The sequence below is a fragment of the Notothenia rossii genome, assembly GCF_949606895.1.
Source record: "Notothenia rossii genome assembly, contig: scaffold_100, whole genome shotgun sequence".
Classification (NCBI taxonomy): domain Eukaryota; kingdom Metazoa; phylum Chordata; class Actinopteri; order Perciformes; family Nototheniidae; genus Notothenia; species Notothenia rossii.
Window position 1 is genome coordinate 22,501 of NW_027639454.1, and position 19,440 is coordinate 41,940.

The following is a 19,440-nucleotide window of genomic DNA, read 5'->3' on the forward strand; positions in this document are numbered from 1 at the left end:
GCAGGAGAGGACTCTTTAAAGTAGAGACACTACATACTGATATACACCTGAACATCAGCAGGAGAGGACTCTTTAAAGTAGAGACGCTACATACTGATATACACCTGAACATCAGCAGGAGAGGACTCTTTAAAGTAGAGACACTACATACTGATATACACCTGAACATCAGCAGGAGAGGACTCTTTAAAGTAGAGACGCTACATACTGATATACACCTGAACATCAGCAGGAGAGGACTCTTTAAAGTAGAGACACTACATACTGATATACACCTGAACATCAGCAGGAGAGGACTCTTTAAAGTAGAGACGCTACATACTGATATATACCTGAACATCAGCAGGAGAGGACTCTTTAAAGTAGAGACACTACATACTGATATACACCTGAACATCAGCAGGAGAGGACTCTTTAAAGTAGAGACGCTACATACTGATATACACCTGAACATCAGCAGGAGAGGACTCTTTAAAGTAGAGACACTACAAACTGATATACACCTGAACATCAGCAGGAGAGGACTCTTTAAAGTAGAGACACTACATACTGATATACACCTGAACATCAGCAGGAGAGGACTCTTTAAAGTAGAGACACTACATACTGATATACACCTGAACATCAGCAGGAGAGGACTCTTTAAAGTAGAGACACTACATACTGATATACACCTGAACATCAGGAGGAGAGGACTCTTTAAAGTAGAGACAATACATACTGATATACACCTGAACATCAACAGGAGAGGACTCTTTAAAGTAGAGACACTACATACTGATATACACCTGAACATCAGCAGGAGAGGACTCTTTAAAGTAGAGACACTACATACTGATATACACCTGAACATCAACAGGAGAGGACTCTTTAAAGTAGAGACACTACATACTGATATACACCTGAACATCAGCAGGAGAGGACTCTTTAAAGTAGATACACCACATACTGATATACACCTGAACATCAGCAGGAGAGGACTCTTTAAAGTAGAGACACTACACACTGATATACACCTGAACATCAGCAGGAGAGGACTCTTTAAAGTAGAGACACTACATACTGATATACACCTGAACATCAGCAGGAGAGGACTCTTTAAAGTAGAGACACTACATACTGATATACACCTGAACATCAGCAGGAGAGGACTCTTTAAAGTAGAGACACTACATACTGATATACACCTGAACATCAGCAGGAGAGGACTCTTTAAAGTAGAGACACTACATACTGCTATACACCTGAACATCAGCAGGAAAGGACTCTTTAAAGTAGAGACACTACATACTGATATACACCTGAACATCAGCAGGAGAGGACTCTTTAAAGTAGAGACACTACATACTGATATACACCTGAACATCAGCAGGAGAGGACTCTTTAAAGTAGAGACACTACATACTGATATACACCTGAACATCAGCAGGAGAGGACTCTTTAAAGTAGAGACACTACATACTGCTATACACCTGAACATCAGCAGGAGAGGACTCTTTAAAGTAGAGACACTACATACTGATATACACCTGAACATCAGCAGGAGAGGACTCTTTAAAGTAGAGACACTACATACTGATATACACCTGAACATCAGCAGGAGAGGACTCTTTAAAGTAGAGACACTACATACTGATATACACCTGAACATCAGCAGGAGAAGACTCTTTAAAGTAGAGACACTACATACTGCTATACACCTGAACATCAGCAGGAGAGGACTCTTTAAAGTAGAGACACTACATACTGATATACACCTGAACATCAGCAGGAGAGGACTCTTTAAAGTAGAGACACTACATACTGATATACACCTGAACATCAGCAGGAGAGGACTCTTTAAAGTAGAGACACTACATACTGATATACACCTGAACATCAGCAGGAGAGGACTCTTTAAAGTAGAGACACTACATACTGATATACACCTGAACATCAGCAGGAGAGAGGACTCTTTAAAGTAGAGACAGTATATACTGAAATACACCTGAACATCAGCAGGAGAGGACTCTTTAAAGTAGAGACGCTACATACTGATATACACCTGAACATCAGCAGGAGAGGACTCTTTAAAGTAGAGACACTACATACTGATATACACCTGAACATCAGCAGGAGAGGACTCTTTAAAGTAGAGACGCTACATACTGATATACACCTGAACATCAGCAGGAGAGGACTCTTTAAAGTAGAGACACTACATACTGATATACACCTGAACATCAGCAGGAGAGGACTCTTTAAAGTAGAGACGCTACATACTGATATATACCTGAACATCAGCAGGAGAGGACTCTTTAAAGTAGAGACACTACATACTGATATACACCTGAACATCAGCAGGAGAGGACTCTTTAAAGTAGAGACGCTACATACTGATATACACCTGAACATCAGCAGGAGAGGACTCTTTAAAGTAGAGACACTACAAACTGATATACACCTGAACATCAGCAGGAGAGGACTCTTTAAAGTAGAGACACTACATACTGATATACACCTGAACATCAGCAGGAGAGGACTCTTTAAAGTAGAGACACTACATACTGATATACACCTGAACATCAGCAGGAGAGGACTCTTTAAAGTAGAGACACTACATACTGATATACACCTGAACATCAGGAGGAGAGGACTCTTTAAAGTAGAGACAATACATACTGATATACACCTGAACATCAACAGGAGAGGACTCTTTAAAGTAGAGACACTACATACTGATATACACCTGAACATCAGCAGGAGAGGACTCTTTAAAGTAGAGACACTACATACTGATATACACCTGAACATCAACAGGAGAGGACTCTTTAAAGTAGAGACACTACATACTGATATACACCTGAACATCAGCAGGAGAGGACTCTTTAAAGTAGATACACCACATACTGATATACACCTGAACATCAGCAGGAGAGGACTCTTTAAAGTAGAGACACTACACACTGATATACACCTGAACATCAGCAGGAGAGGACTCTTTAAAGTAGAGACACTACATACTGATATACACCTGAACATCAGCAGGAGAGGACTCTTTAAAGTAGAGACACTACATACTGATATACACCTGAACATCAGCAGGAGAGGACTCTTTAAAGTAGAGACACTACATACTGATATACACCTGAACATCAGCAGGAGAGGACTCTTTAAAGTAGAGACACTACATACTGATATACACCTGAACATCAGCAGGAGAGGACTCTTTAAAGTAGAGACACTACATACTGATATACACCTGAACATCAGCAGGAGAGGACTCTTTAAAGTAGAGACACTACATACTGAAAGTGTGTAGATGTGTGTATTTTCTCCTCAGGTGAAATATTTCCTGTAGATGTTGTGATTAAATCTGATGTCAGTTTACCCCTCTGTACTGGACGCCAGGGGTTTAAGTATCTCAGGTGTAATCACAGCAGGGGGCTTCAGTATCTCAGGTGTAATCACAGCAGGGGGCTTCAGTATCTCAGGTGTAATCACAGCAGGGGGCTTCAGGTGGATCCTTCAGTATCTCAGGTGTAATCACAGCAGGGGGCTTCAGGTGGATCCTTCAGTAGCTCAGGTGTAATCACAGCAGGGGGCTTCAGGTGGATCCTTCAGTATCTTAGGTGCAATCACAGCAGGGGGCTTCAGGTGGATCCTTCAGTATCTCAGGTGTAATCACAGCAGGGGGCTTCAGGTGGATCCTTCAGTATCTTAGGTGTAATCACAGCAGGGGGCTTCAGGTGGATCCTTCAGTATCTCAGGTGTAATCACAGCAGGGGGCTTCAGGTGGATCCTTCAATATCTCAGGTGTAATCACAGCAGGGGGCTTCAGGTGGATCCTTCAATATCTCAGGTGTAATCACAGCAGGGGGCTTCAGGTGGATCCTTCAGTAGCTCAGGTGTAATCACAGCAGGGGGCTTCAGGTGGATCCTTCAGTAGCTCAGGTGTAATCACAGCAGGGGGCTTCAGGTGGATCCTTCAGTATCTCAGGTGTGATCACAGCAGGGGGCTTCAGGTGGATCCTTCAGTAGCTCAGGTGTAATCACAGCAGGGGGCTTCAGGTGGATCCTTCAGTAGCTCAGGTGTGATCACAGCAGGGGGCTTCAGGTGGATCCTTCAGTATCTCAGGTGTGATCACAGCAGGGGGCTTCAGGTGGATCCTTCAGGACTTCTTAGTGTTCTCAAGGTGTGTGAAGAGGCTCAGACTGGAGCTCTGTGGTGTGTTACCTGTCCTCTCACCTGAGCTCACTGAGGAGGTGAGAGGATAGGTGTTTGTCTCTTTAACACAATGAATCAGAGCAGTGAAACCTGTAGTCATGGAAACAGCTACTTCCTGTCTGAAGACACAAAGCTGCTGAGACCCCCCCCCCCCTTCTTCCCCCACACACACACACACTCTTCTCACCTGTCGGGGGGTCCTGAGGTGCTCATGTTGTCACGGTGATGTCTCTCTGAGCCTCGCTCTGCAGGTTCACCTGCATTACACACACTGCTGAGCTCTGATTGGCTGACAGAGCAGACAGGTGAGCCAGCCTCTTTAACCCTCTCACTGCTCACTTGGCCTGCAGGTAGTGTGTGTGATTCTGACAGGAGTCGAACATTCAAATGTTTGTTCTGTGGAGAAGTTTAAATATGCTCTGATTAAAGCTGATGTTATATCTCCTGTGTGTGTGTGTGTGTGTGTGTGTGTGTGTGTGTGTGTGTGTGTGTGTGTGTGTGTGTGTGTGTGGTGTGTGTGTAGTGTGTGATGTGTGTGTGTGTGGTGTGTGTGTGTGTGTGTGTGTGTGTGTGTGTGTGTGTGTGTGGTGTGTGTGTAGTGTGTGATGTGTGTGTGTGTGTGTGTGTGTGTGTGTGTGTGTGTGTGTGTGTGTGTGTGTGTGTGTGTGGTGTGTGTGTGTGTGTGTGTAATCTGCTTTAATGGGGACTTTTCAGCCAATCAGCTGCTGAGGATATGAGCAGTAGGAAGGGACGGCGTCCTCAGGGTCCTGCTGCCCGCCCTGTTACCTTCAGATTAAACCTTTGAATAATCAACATCAAAGTCATTCACATATTAAAATAATACTCGTTATAACTTGTTTGAATTGTATTAAAAATCTAACGTTTAATGTATTAGTTATTTAAACTAGAGAATGCAATTCCTTAAGAAATTGCTAGTGGGAATGCTTTATGCTGAAAAGCTGACTCTGAACTGCTGAAATGTAATGTGTAAGAAGAAAGTGAATCATTGAGATTGAAATGATACATGAACACTGGGGGCTTGAATGTGTGATGAGAGAAAAGTAAAAAGGCTTGGAAAAGCAGCAGAATATTTGAACTGCAAACTTCTGAAAGAACTTGATGGCGAATGATCTGTCTCCATGGCAACGGCATTAGATGACACCCCATAATACGCTTAGATGCGTTGATGGCTGCATCGTTACCAAACCTGTGAAGTTTTGGGGCGTTTGGAGCAGTTTCACTGAAGTTATGAGAAAACCATGTTTCATGGCGAGCATTGTGTTGCCATGGCAACGGCATTTGAAGAAATCTCAAAACTGTCCCATAGATGTCTTCACGGCTGGAATGTTAGCACAAATGTGAAGTTTGAGCACTTTTTAAACATTTTCATAGGAGTTATAGCGACATCACGTTTTATGGCGAGGGATGCGTTTCCATGGAAACGGCATATGGTGAGGTCTCAGATTTGGCCTAGAGCTTTTGAGGCATGGACCAGTGATATACAAGTGAAGATTGCGGGACGATTGGACTTACAGCCACATCCTGTTTCATGGCGAGTTGTCTGTCGCCATGGCAACGGCATTTGATGACACCCCATAATACGCTTAGATGCGTTGATGGCTGCATCGTTACAAAACCTGTGAAGTTCTGGGCTGTTTGGAGTATTTTCACTGAAGTTATGAGAAAACCGTGTTCCAAGGTGAGCATTGTGTTGCCATGGCAACGGCATTTGAAGAAATCTCAAAACTGTCCCTTAGATCAGGGGTCCCCAACCGCCGGTCCGCGGACCGGTACCAGGCCGCGGAGGTGTTACTGCCGGGCCGCGAAATAGCTGTGAGTTTATCGTAATATTTGCAGAATTATAAATATATAAAAATATTTTATCAAAAGAAATTCGATTTTTTAAATGCATTTATTTTAATTTAATTTTATACCAGTCATATTATTTCATCCAAAACATACAAAATAAATCAAAATTGGTTAGCATAAGGTCTCAGCCTCTCGTGCGCAGAGAAAGTTACAAGTGGTGCGCCAATAGGAAGTGGAGGACACAGGAGACAACCGTTTAATCGCAGACTGTTATGTGTGTGGGGGGACGGCAGTGCAGACATTATTTTAGATATATTTCAAACTCAGACTTCATTTTAAGGACATATGGGCCAGGGGGGGGGGGGGTAGAGATATTTGTTTATTTGTAAAGACTCCTTCACTTCATGAAATGGCTGCAGCATCAGGAGGCAGCCTCTGAGAAGTGCAGCACCTTCGCATACACACCGCCTTCACTGTGTTCCCCACTGCAGGCTGCTACGTCTCAACCACACACACACACACACACACACACACACACACACACACACACACACACACACACACACACACACACACACACACACACACACACACACACACACACACACACACACACACACACACACACACACACACACAGATTATTCCCCCTGTTACTCGTTGTATGAAGGAAATGTCCGGTCACAAAGGCCCATGATGTGTGTGTGTATGTGCTCTGCTCAGCTCCGCTGTGTGTGTGTGTGTGTGTGTGTGTGTGTGTGTGTGTGTGTGTGTGTGTGTGTGTGTGTATGTTCGGTGTGTTTGTGTGTGTCCAACAACGGCATTTGTTTTCAAATGACCATGAACAGTAATTTACACACATCTGGCCGACTCCTAGGTATGTGGGTGTTCCCAAAAGAAGTTAGTTTAATCTTAATCTCGATGTAGTGCTAAATGCTGTCGGAGTGCACCGGAACGAACGCCCCGGTATAACGTTATTATGGCTGGCAAACAAGCCCAGGGGTCTCACTGACATTTCAGTTATATCAATATGTGTACAGTGGTCCTAATTTGTTTGAATTGTATCCTGGATTTAAACGTTGTTAATATGTTTTGGATGCATATTGTTCTATTATTTGTTCAGGCTGTTACATACAATTAGCCACTGTTGCCACCTATATTAGGCTATATTATATATTATATATTATATTAATATTTGTAAAACGGTCCTAATTTGTAGTTTTAATTGTATCCTGGTTTTAAACGTTGTTAATATGTTTTGGATGCATATTGGTATTTCTTCAGGCTGTTAAATACAATTAGCCTCTGTTGCCACCTGCTGGTGAGTAAATGTTCAAATCAGTTAAAATTGACAACCGGTCCGCAATTTTTTTTTAATGTATCTGCCGGTCCTTGGCACAATAAAGGTTAGGGACCCCTGCCTCAGATGTCTTCCCGGCTGGACTGTTAACACACATGTGAAGTTTGAGCACTTTTTGAACATTTTCATAGGAGTTATACATTACATTAGGTTACATTACTCTCTCTCTTCTCTTGATTGCCCTCTCTCTCTTCGGCATATGATGATGACACCCCATAATTGCCGTAGAGCTGTTGAGGGCAGGACCGTTACCCTCTATCTGAAGTCTGCTGCTCTGAGCATGTCAGGTGGAGTGATGACATCATCGTGTTCCATTACACAGGTGTTTATATTTGAGCTAACGAGCTCTGTAGAGATCAAAGGCTTCACTGTTCTGAATGAGAGATGAACCTCTTACATGTGAACGTTTTGTGGAAGAACCGTAACAGATATCTGTGAAATTTCAAAACGTGAAGCATGTCAAGGAAGTTGAGTATCTGATGTGTAATGTTTGTGTACTTTCGGGTTAATAATGTGGCCTTTTTGGCAGATTAACTAAAGGTGTGCGGCTGCTGCTGTGAGGAAATATCAGCCTGACATTACAATGGGCTTTAATGGAGGCATGTTGAACGTTGTTGTCACTTCCTGCCCTCAAGAGGCAATTTATCAAGAATGTAGGGTTTGGGAATTATGGCAGTTTAAAAAAAATATATGAAGGCAAATTTCAAGCTGTTCTACCCTCTAGCTGTGACATCACACACTCTAGTTAATGTTAAAATGTGAAGAAAACCTCTAAAACAAGGTCTGAACAATGTTTAATATCTCTAAAAGTAAGAATCAGATTTAAAAGTTGTTTTACACGAATAATGTCAGAAAGATGTATAACATTTTAAAGTTAGAATGAGGTGTCTGACTGAAAGTATGAATGAACAGTTAGCAGTTGAATTGCATGAAGATTTGTTGAAGTCTGAAGATTTTCTCCATTGATTTCAATGTTAAAAATGTGATGTATTATGGGATGTATCTCTGGAATTATGAAAGTTATGAATGATAAAAGTAATAGCCATCGATTCCCGACCGAGCTGAACGTTTTGAGGTTTGAACGGAGTTTCTGCGATGTTCAATGCGGGAGAAGAGTGCGTAGAGTAACAGTTAGTGGGAACGATGTTAACAGCATTCCCACTAACTAGTATTTAATGACGGTGTATTTATTGCAGATCAGCCAGGCTTCTTCTCTTTCACAATAAAACCCCTCAGAGTCTCTTATTGTGAAGGATGGACAGGAAGTGAGACAGACAGGTACAGGTGAGACTTTATTCAAGATTCACGTATAACTAATAATCCACACAGCCTGCTCTATGATTGTCTACATGTTTATCAGCTGTTCATAAACAACAACAAAGCTGAGTAAATACAATTATTCTGAGAAAAACAAACGTTATTCTCCTCCGTCACTTTTCATCAGGGAAATCAATTAAGGTTTGATTCAACTTAACGAGCTAATTAAAGAGCACCGATAACACTTTGTTTTGAAGGAGCTGCTCTGAAGGTTTTTCAGAATAAAACCAGCTTTTCCACTGCCATGGTTTTAGTGTCGTCTGTACCGCGTGGGGTCAGAGGTGAGGTCGGGGGGTCAGTGGTCGGGGGCGTCAGAGGGCGGTCAGCTGGGGTCAGAGGTCAGAGTCGGCCATCCTGCTGAAGCTGTCCTGCAGCTCCTGAGCACTGAGCCTCGGCGGCCCCCCCCCACCGTCCAGAGGACAGCCGTCCACCAGGCTGTTCATCGGGGTGGGGGGGAACCGAGACTCCTCCTCCTCCTCGTCTCCATGGAAACACACTCTGTCCCGCTCTGATAGGTAGTCCTTAACGAGGGGGAGGAGCTTTTTACGGGATGCCAGAGTGTTTCCTGCAGAGAGAATTATATTATCATATTAAAGTCATTTATACAGTTATTATCTGGCAGTTACAATTTGTCGTTATGATCTGTCATTAATGCAGTTATAATCTGGCAGTTATAATCTGGCAGTTATAATCTGTTGTTACAATCTGTCATTAATACAGTTACAATCTGTCGTTATAATCTGTCATTAATACAGTTACAATCTGTCGTTATGATCTGTCATTTATACAGTTATTATCTGTCATTAATACAGTTACAATCTGTCTTTATGATCTGTCATTAATGCAGTTATAATCTGGCAGTTATAATCTGTCGTTATGATCTGTCATTTATACAGTTATTATCTGTCATTAATACAGTTACAATCTGTCGTTATAATCTGTCATTAATGCAGTTATAATCTGGCAGTTATAATCTGTCGTTATTATCTGTCATTAATACAGTTACAATCTGTCTTTATGATCTGTCATTAATGCAGTTATAATCTGGCAGTTATAATCTGTCGTTATGATCTGTCATTTATACAGTTATTATCTGTCATTAATACAGTTACAATCTGTCGTTATAATCTGTCATTAATGCAGTTATAATCTGGCAGTTACAATCTGTCGTTATAATCTGTCATTAATGCAGTTATAATCTGTCGTTAATACAGTTATAATCTGTCGTTATAATCTGTCATTAATACAGTTACAATCTGTCATTAATACAGTTATAATCTGTCGTTATAATCTGTCATTAATATAGTTATAATCTGTCATTAATATAGTTATAATCTGTCGTTATAATCTGTCATTAATATAGTTATAATCTGTCATTAATACAGTTACAATCTGTCGTTATAATCTGTCATTAATATAGTTATAATCTGTCATTAATACAGTTACAATCTGTCGTTATAATCTGTCATTAATACAGTTATAATCTGTTGTTACAATCTGTCATTAATACAGTTACAATCTGTCGTTATGATCTGTCATTTATACAGTTATTATCTGTCATTAATACAGTTACAATCTGTCGTTATAATCTGTCATTAATGCAGTTATAATCTGTCGTTATAATCTGTCATTAATATAGTTATAATCTGTCGTTAATACAGTTATAATCTGTCGTTACAATCTGTCATTAATACAGTTATAATCTGTCGTTATAATCTGTCATTAATATAGTTATAATCTGTCGTTATAATCTGTCATTAATACAGTTATAATCTGGCAGTTATAATCTGTCGTTATTATCTGTCATTAATACAGTTACAATCTGTCGTTATAATCTGTCATTAATGCAGTTATAATCTGTCGTTAATACAGTTATAATCTGTCGTTATAATCTGTCATTAATACAGTTACAATCTGTCATTAATACAGTTATAATCTGTCGTTATAATCTGTCATTAATATAGTTATAATCTGTCATTAATATAGTTATAATCTGTCGTTATAATCTGTCATTAATATAGTTATAATCTGTCATTAATACAGTTACAATCTGTCGTTATAATCTGTCATTAATATAGTTATAATCTGTCATTAATACAGTTACAATCTGTCGTTATAATCTGTCATTAATACAGTTATAATCTGTTGTTACAATCTGTCATTAATACAGTTACAATCTGTCGTTATGATCTGTCATTTATACAGTTATTATCTGTCATTAATACAGTTACAATCTGTCGTTATAATCTGTCATTAATGCAGTTATAATCTGTCGTTATAATCTGTCATTAATATAGTTATAATCTGTCGTTAATACAGTTATAATCTGTCGTTACAATCTGTCATTAATACAGTTATAATCTGTCGTTATAATCTGTCATTAATATAGTTATAATCTGTCGTTATAATCTGTCATTAATACAGTTATAATCTGTTGTTATAATCTGTCATTAATACAGTTACAATCTGTCGTTATAATCTGTCATTAATACAGTTACAATCTGTCGTTATAATCTGTCGTTAATACAGTTATAATCTGTCATTAATACAGTTATAATCCGTCATTAATACAGTTACAATCTGTCGTTATAATCTGTCGTTAATACAGTTATAATCTGTCATTAATACAGTTATAATCCGTCATTAATACAGTTATAATCTGTCATTAATACAGTTACAATCTGTCGTTATAATCTGTCGTTAATACAGTTATAATCTGTCATTAATACAGTTACAATCTGTCGTTATAATCTGTCGTTAATACAGTTATAATCTGTCATTAATACAGTTATAATCCGTCATTAATACAGTTATAATCTGTCATTAATACAGTTACAATCTGTCGTTATAATCTGTCATTAATGCAGTTATAATCTGTCATTAATGCAGTTATAATCTGTCGTTAATACAGTTACAATCTGTCGTTATGATCTGTCATTAATGCAGTTATAATCTGTCGTTAATACAGTTATAATCTGTCGTTACAATCTGTCATTAATACAGTTATAATCTGTCGTTATAATCTGTCATTAATATAGTTATAATCTGTCGTTATAATCTGTCATTAATACAGTTATAATCTGTTGTTATAATCTGTCATTAATACAGTTACAATCTGTCGTTATAATCTGTCATTAATACAGTTACAATCTGTCGTTATAATCTGTCGTTAATACAGTTATAATCTGTCATTAATACAGTTATAATCTGTCATTAATACAGTTACAATCTGTCGTTATAATCTGTCATTAATACAGTTATAATCTGTCGTTAATACAGTTATAATCTGTCATTAATGCAGTTATAATCTGTCATTAATGCAGTTATAATCTGTCGTTAATACAGTTACAATCTGTCGTTATGATCTGTCATTAATGCAGTTATAATCTGTTGTTATAATCTGTCATTAATACAGTTATAATCTGTCGTTATAATCTGTCATTAATACAGTTACAATCTGTCGTTATAATCTGTCATTAATGCAGTTATAATCTGTTGTTATAATCTGTCATTAATACAGTTATAATCTGTCGTTATAATCTGTCATTAATACAGTTACAATCTGTCGTTATAATCTGTCATTAATACAGTTACAATCTGTCGTTATAATCTGTCGTTAATACAGTTATAATCTGTCATTAATACAGTTACAATCTGTCGTTATAATCTGTCATTAATACAGTTACAATCTGTCGTTATAATCTGTCATTAATACAGTTATAATCTGTAGTTAATACAGTTACAATCTGTCGTTATAATCTGTCATTAATGCAGTTATAATCTGTCATTAATACAGTTACAATCTGTCGTTATAATCTGTCATTAATGCAGTTATAATCTGTCATTAATACAGTTACAATCTGTCGTTATAATCTGTCGTTAATACAGTTATAATCTGTCATTAATACAGTTACAATCTGTCGTTATAATCTGTCATTAATGCAGTTATAATCTGTCATTAATACAGTTACAATCTGTCGTTATAATCTGTCATTAATACAGTTACAATCTGTCGTTATAATCTGTCATTAATGCAGTTATAATCTGTCATTAATACAGTTATAATCTGTCGTTATGATCTGTCATTAATACAGTTATAATCTGTCGTTATAATCTGTCATTAATACAGTTATAATCTGGCAGTTATAATCTGTCGTTATGATCTGTCATTAATACAGTTATAATCTGTCATTAATACAGTTATAATCTGTCATTAATACAGTTATAATCTGTCGTTATGATCTGTCATTATTACAGTTATAATCTGTCGTTATGATCTGTCATTAATACAGTTATAATCTGTCGTTATGATCTGTCATTAATACAGTTATAATCTGTCGTTATGATCTGTCATTAATACAGTTATAATCTGTCGTTATGATCTGTCATTAATATAGTTATAATCTGTCATTAATACAGTTATAATCTGTCGTTATGATCTGTCATTAATACAGTTATAATCTGTCGTTATGATCTGTCATTAATACAGTTATAATCTGTCGTTATGATCTGTCATTAATACAGTTATAATCTGTCATTAATACAGTTATAATCTGTCGTTATAATCTGTCATTATTACAGTTATAATCTGTCATTAATACAGTTATAATCTGTCGTTAATACAGTTATAATCTGTCGTTATAATCTGTCATTATTACAGTTATAATCTGTCATTAATACAGTTATAATCTGTCGTTATGATCTGTCATTAATACAGTTATAATCTGGCAGTTATAATCTGTCGTTATGATCTGTCATTAATACAGTTATAATCTGTCATTAATACAGTTATAATCTGTCATTAATACAGTTATAATCTGTCGTTATAATCTGTCATTAATACAGTTATAATCTGGCAGTTATAATCTGTCGTTATGATCTGTCATTAATACAGTTATAATCTGTCATTAATACAGTTATAATCTGTCATTAATACAGTTATAATCTGTCGTTATGATCTGTCATTATTACAGTTATAATCTGTCGTTATGATCTGTCATTAATACAGTTACAATCTGTCGTTATGATCTGTCATTAATACAGTTATAATCTGTCATTAATACAGTTATAATCTGTCGTTATAATCTGTCGTTAATACAGTTATAATCTGTCGTTATGATCTGTCATTAATACAGTTATAATCTGTCGTTATGATCTGTCATTAATACAGTTATAATCTGTCGTTAATACAGTTATAATCTGTCATTAATACAGTTATAATCTGTCATTAATACAGTTATAATCTGTCATTAATACAGTTATAATCTGTCGTTATGATCTGTCATTATTACAGTTATAATCTGTCATTAATACAGTTATAATCTGTCGTTATAATCTGTCATTAATACAGTTATAATCTGTCGTTATTATCTGTCATTATTACAGTTATAATCTGTCGTTATGATCTGTCATTAATACAGTTATAATCTGTCGTTATGATCTGTCATTAATACAGTTATAATCTGTCGTTAATACAGTTATAATCTGTCATTAATACAGTTATAATCTGTCGTTATAATCTGTCATTAATACAGTTATAATCTGTCGTTATTATCTGTCATTATTACAGTTATAATCTGTCGTTATGATCTGTCATTAATGCAGTTATAATCTGTCGTTATGATCTGTCATTAATACAGTTATAATCTGTCGTTATGATCTGTCATTAATACAGTTATAATCTGTCGTTAATACAGTTATAATCTGTCATTAATACAGTTATAATCTGTCATTAATACAGTTATAATCTGTAGTTATAATCTGTCATTATTACAGTTATAATCTGTCGTTATGATCTGTCATTATTACAGTTATGATCTGTCATTAATACAGTTACAATCTGTCGTTATGATCTGTCATTAATACAGTTATAATCTGTCGTTATTATCTGTCATTAATGCAGTTATAATCTGTCATTAATACAGTTATAATCTGTCGTTATGATCTGTCATTAATACAGTTACAATCTGTCGTTATGATCTGTCATTAATACAGTTATAATCTGTAGTTATAATCTGTCATTATTACAGTTATAATCTGTCGTTATGATCTGTCATTAATACAGTTATAATCTGTCGTTATGATCTGTCATTAATATAGTTATAATCTGTCATTAATACAGTTATAATCTGTCGTTATGATCTGTCATTAATACAGTTATAATCTGTCGTTATGATCTGTCATTAATACAGTTATAATCTGTCGTTATGATCTGTCATTAATACAGTTATAATCTGTCATTAATACAGTTATAATCTGTCGTTATAATCTGTCATTATTACAGTTATAATCTGTCATTAATACAGTTATAATCTGTCGTTATGATCTGTCATTAATACAGTTATAATCTGGCAGTTATAATCTGTCGTTATGATCTGTCATTAATACAGTTATAATCTGTCATTAATACAGTTATAATCTGTCATTAATACAGTTATAATCTGTCGTTATAATCTGTCATTAATACAGTTATAATCTGGCAGTTATAATCTGTCGTTATGATCTGTCATTAATACAGTTATAATCTGTCATTAATACAGTTATAATCTGTCATTAATACAGTTATAATCTGTCGTTATGATCTGTCATTATTACAGTTATAATCTGTCGTTATGATCTGTCATTAATACAGTTACAATCTGTCGTTATGATCTGTCATTAATACAGTTATAATCTGTCGTTATGATCTGTCATTAATACAGTTATAATCTGTCGTTATGATCTGTCATTAATACAGTTATAATCTGTCGTTATGATCTGTCATTAATACAGTTATAATCTGGCAGTTATAATCTGTCGTTATGATCTGTCATTAATACAGTTATAATCTGTCATTAATACAGTTATAATCTGTCATTAATACAGTTATAATCTGTCGTTATAATCTGTCATTAATACAGTTATAATCTGGCAGTTATAATCTGTCGTTATGATCTGTCATTAATACAGTTATAATCTGTCATTAATACAGTTATAATCTGTCATTAATACAGTTATAATCTGTCGTTATGATCTGTCATTATTACAGTTATAATCTGTCGTTATGATCTGTCATTAATACAGTTACAATCTGTCGTTATGATCTGTCATTAATACAGTTATAATCTGTCGTTATGATCTGTCATTAATACAGTTACAATCTGTCGTTATGATCTGTCATTAATACAGTTATAATCTGTCGTTATGATCTGTCATTAATACAGTTATAATCTGTCATTAATACAGTTATAATCTGTCGTTATAATCTGTCATTATTACAGTTATAATCTGTCATTAATACAGTTATAATCTGTCGTTAATACAGTTATAATCTGTCGTTATAATCTGTCATTATTACAGTTATAATCTGTCATTAATACAGTTATAATCTGTCGTTATGATCTGTCATTAATACAGTTATAATCTGTCGTTATGATCTGTCATTAATACAGTTATAATCTGTCGTTATGATCTGTCATTATTACAGTTATGATCTGTCATTAATACAGTTATAATCTGTCGTTATAATCTGTCATTAATACAGTTATAATCTGTCGTTATAATCTGTCATTATTACAGTTATAATCTGTCATTAATACAGTTATAATCTGTCGTTATGATCTGTCATTAATACAGTTATAATCTGTCGTTATGATCTGTCATTAATACAGTTATAATCTGTCGTTATGATCTGTCATTATTACAGTTATGATCTGTCATTAATACAGTTATAATCTGTCGTTATAATCTGTCATTAATACAGTTATAATCTGTCGTTATTATCTGTCATTATTACAGTTATAATCTGTCGTTATGATCTGTCATTAATGCAGTTATAATCTGTCGTTATGATCTGTCATTAATACAGTTATAATCTGTCGTTATGATCTGTCATTAATACAGTTATAATCTGTCGTTAATACAGTTATAATCTGTCATTAATACAGTTATAATCTGTCATTAATACAGTTATAATCTGTAGTTATAATCTGTCATTATTACAGTTATAATCTGTCGTTATGATCTGTCATTATTACAGTTATGATCTGTCATTAATACAGTTACAATCTGTCGTTATGATCTGTCATTAATACAGTTATAATCTGTCGTTATTATCTGTCATTAATGCAGTTATAATCTGTCGTTATGATCTGTCATTATTACAGTTACAATCTGTCGTTATAATCTGTCATTAATACAGTTACAATCTGTCGTTATAATCTGTCATTAATACAGTTACAATCTGTCATTAATACAGTTACAATCTGTCGTTATAATCTGTCATTAATACAGTTACAATCTGTCGTTATAATCTGTCATTAATACAGTTACAATCTGTCGTTATAATCTGTCATTAATACAGTTACAATCTGTCATTAATACAGTTATAATCTGTCATTAATACAGTTATAATCTGTCGTTATGATCTGTCATTATTACAGTTACAATCTGTCATTAATACAGTTATAATCTGTCATTAATACAGTTATAATCTGTCGTTATGATCTGTCATTATTACAGTTACAATCTGTCATTAATACAGTTATAATCTGTCATTAATACAGTTATAATCTGTCGTTATAATCTGTCATTAATACAGTTACAATCTGTCATTAATACAGTTACAATCTGTCGTTATAATCTGTCATTAATACAGTTACAATCTGTCGTTATAATCTGTCATTAATACAGTTACAATCTGTCGTTATAATCTGTCATTAATACAGTTACAATCTGTCATTAATACAGTTATAATCTGTCATTAATACAGTTATAATCTGTCGTTATGATCTGTCATTATTACAGTTACAATCTGTCATTAATACAGTTATAATCTGTCATTAATACAGTTATAATCTGTCGTTATGATCTGTCATTATTACAGTTACAATCTGTCATTAATACAGTTATAATCTGTCATTAATACAGTTATAATCTGTCGTTATGATCTGTCATTATTACAGTTACAATCTGTCGTTATGATCTGTCATTATTACAGTTACAATCTGTCGTTATAATCTGTCATTAATACAGTTATAATCTGTCGTTATGATCTGTCATTATTACAGTTACAATCTGTCGTTATGATCTGTCATTATTACAGTTACAATCTGTCATTATAATCTGTCATTAATACAGTTACAATCTGTCGTTATAATCTGTCATTAATACAGTTACAATCTGTCGTTATAATCTGTCATTAATACAGTTACAATCTGTCGTTACAATCTGTCGTTATAATCTGTCATTAATACAGTTATAATCTGTCATTAATACAGTTACAATCTGTCGTTATAATCTGTCATTAATACAGTTACAATCTGTCGTTACAATCTGTCGTTATAATCTGTCATTAATACAGTTATAATCTGTCGTTATGATCTGTCATTAATACAGTTATAATCTGTCATTAATACAGTTACAATCTGTCGTTATAATCTGTCATTAATACAGTTACAATCTGTCGTTACAATCTGTCGTTATAATCTGTCATTAATACAGTTACAATCTGTCGTTATAATCTGTCATTAATACAGTTACAATCTGTCGTTACAATCTGTCGTTATAATCTGTCATTAATACAGTTATAATCTGTCGTTATGATCTGTCATTATTACAGTTACAATCTGTCGTTATAATCTGTCATTAATACAGTTACAATCTGTCGTTATTATCTGTCATTAATACAGTTATGATCTGTTGTTATTATCTGTCATTAATACAGTTATGATCTGTCATTAATACAGTTACAATCTGTCGTTATAATCTGTCATTAATACAGTTATAATCTGTCATTAATACAGTTATGATCTGTCATTAATACAGTTACAATCTGTCGTTATAATCTGTCATTAATACAGTTATAATCTGTCATTAATACAGTTACAATCTGTCATTAATACAGTTATGATCTGTCATTAATACAGTTACAATCTGTCGTTATAATCTGTCATTAATACAGTTATAATCTGTCGTTATAATCTGTCATTAATACAGTTACAATCTGTCGTTATAATCCGTCATTAATACAGTTATAATCTGTCATTAATACAGTTACAATCTGTCGTTATAATCCGTCATTAATACAGTTATAATCTGTCGTTATTATCTGTCATTAATACAGTTATAATCTGTCATTAATACAGTCATAATCTGTCATTAATATAGTTATAATCTGTCGTTATGATCTGTCATTAATACAGTTACAATCTGTCGTTATGATCTGTCATTAATACAGTTATAATCTGTCATTAATACAGTTATAATCTGTCATTAATACAGTTATAATCTGTCATTAATACAGTTATAATCTGTCGTTATAATCTGTCATTAATACAGTTACAATCTGTCATTAATACAGTTACAATCTGTCATTAATATAGTTATAATCTGTCGTTATAATCTGTCATTAATACAGTTACAATCTGTCATTAATATAGTTATAATCTGTCGTTATGATCTGTCATTAATACAGTTACAATCTGTCATTAATATAGTTATAATCTGTCGTTATAATCTGTCATTAATACAGTTATAATCTGTCATTAATATAGTTATAATCTGTCGTTATGATCTGTCATTAATACAGTTATAATCTGTCATTAATATAGTTATAATCTGTCGTTATGATCTGTCATTAATACAGTTACAATCTGTCATTAATATAGTTATAATCTGTCGTTATGATCTGTCATTAATACAGTTATAATCTGTCATTAATACAGTTATAATCTGTCGTTATAATCTGTCATTAATACAGTTATAATCT

At 34.8% G+C, this 19,440-nt stretch overlaps 2 protein-coding genes across 7 annotated transcripts in view; both read right to left on the reverse strand.

Moving 5' to 3' along the window:
* bnipl (BCL2 interacting protein like) overlaps window positions 1-4,662 on the reverse strand; it is a 22,508-nt gene extending 17,846 nt beyond the window's left edge. For 2 of the 6 annotated variants that reach the window (XM_079696197.1, XM_079696195.1), the window contains exon 1: window positions 3,371-3,617. Coding sequence is in view for 3 of the 6 variants with exons in the window: in XM_079696192.1 (XP_079552318.1) it covers window positions 4,395-4,420 (26 nt within the window). In the remaining 3 variants the exon portion in view is untranslated. Of the gene's footprint in view, window positions 1-3,370; window positions 3,619-4,394 lie in introns of those variants that run through there. The other 4 variants (XM_079696192.1, XM_079696194.1, XM_079696196.1 and 1 more) reach the window with 4 other exon arrangements.
* Window positions 4,663-8,655: 3,993 nt separating this feature from the next.
* prune (prune exopolyphosphatase) overlaps window positions 8,656-19,440 on the reverse strand; it is a 36,511-nt gene continuing 25,726 nt past the window's right edge. The window contains exon 10 of the mRNA XM_079696191.1: window positions 8,656-9,258. Coding sequence (XP_079552317.1) covers window positions 9,026-9,258 — 233 coding nt within the window. The 3' untranslated portion in view covers window positions 8,656-9,025. The remainder of the gene's footprint in view (window positions 9,259-19,440) is intronic.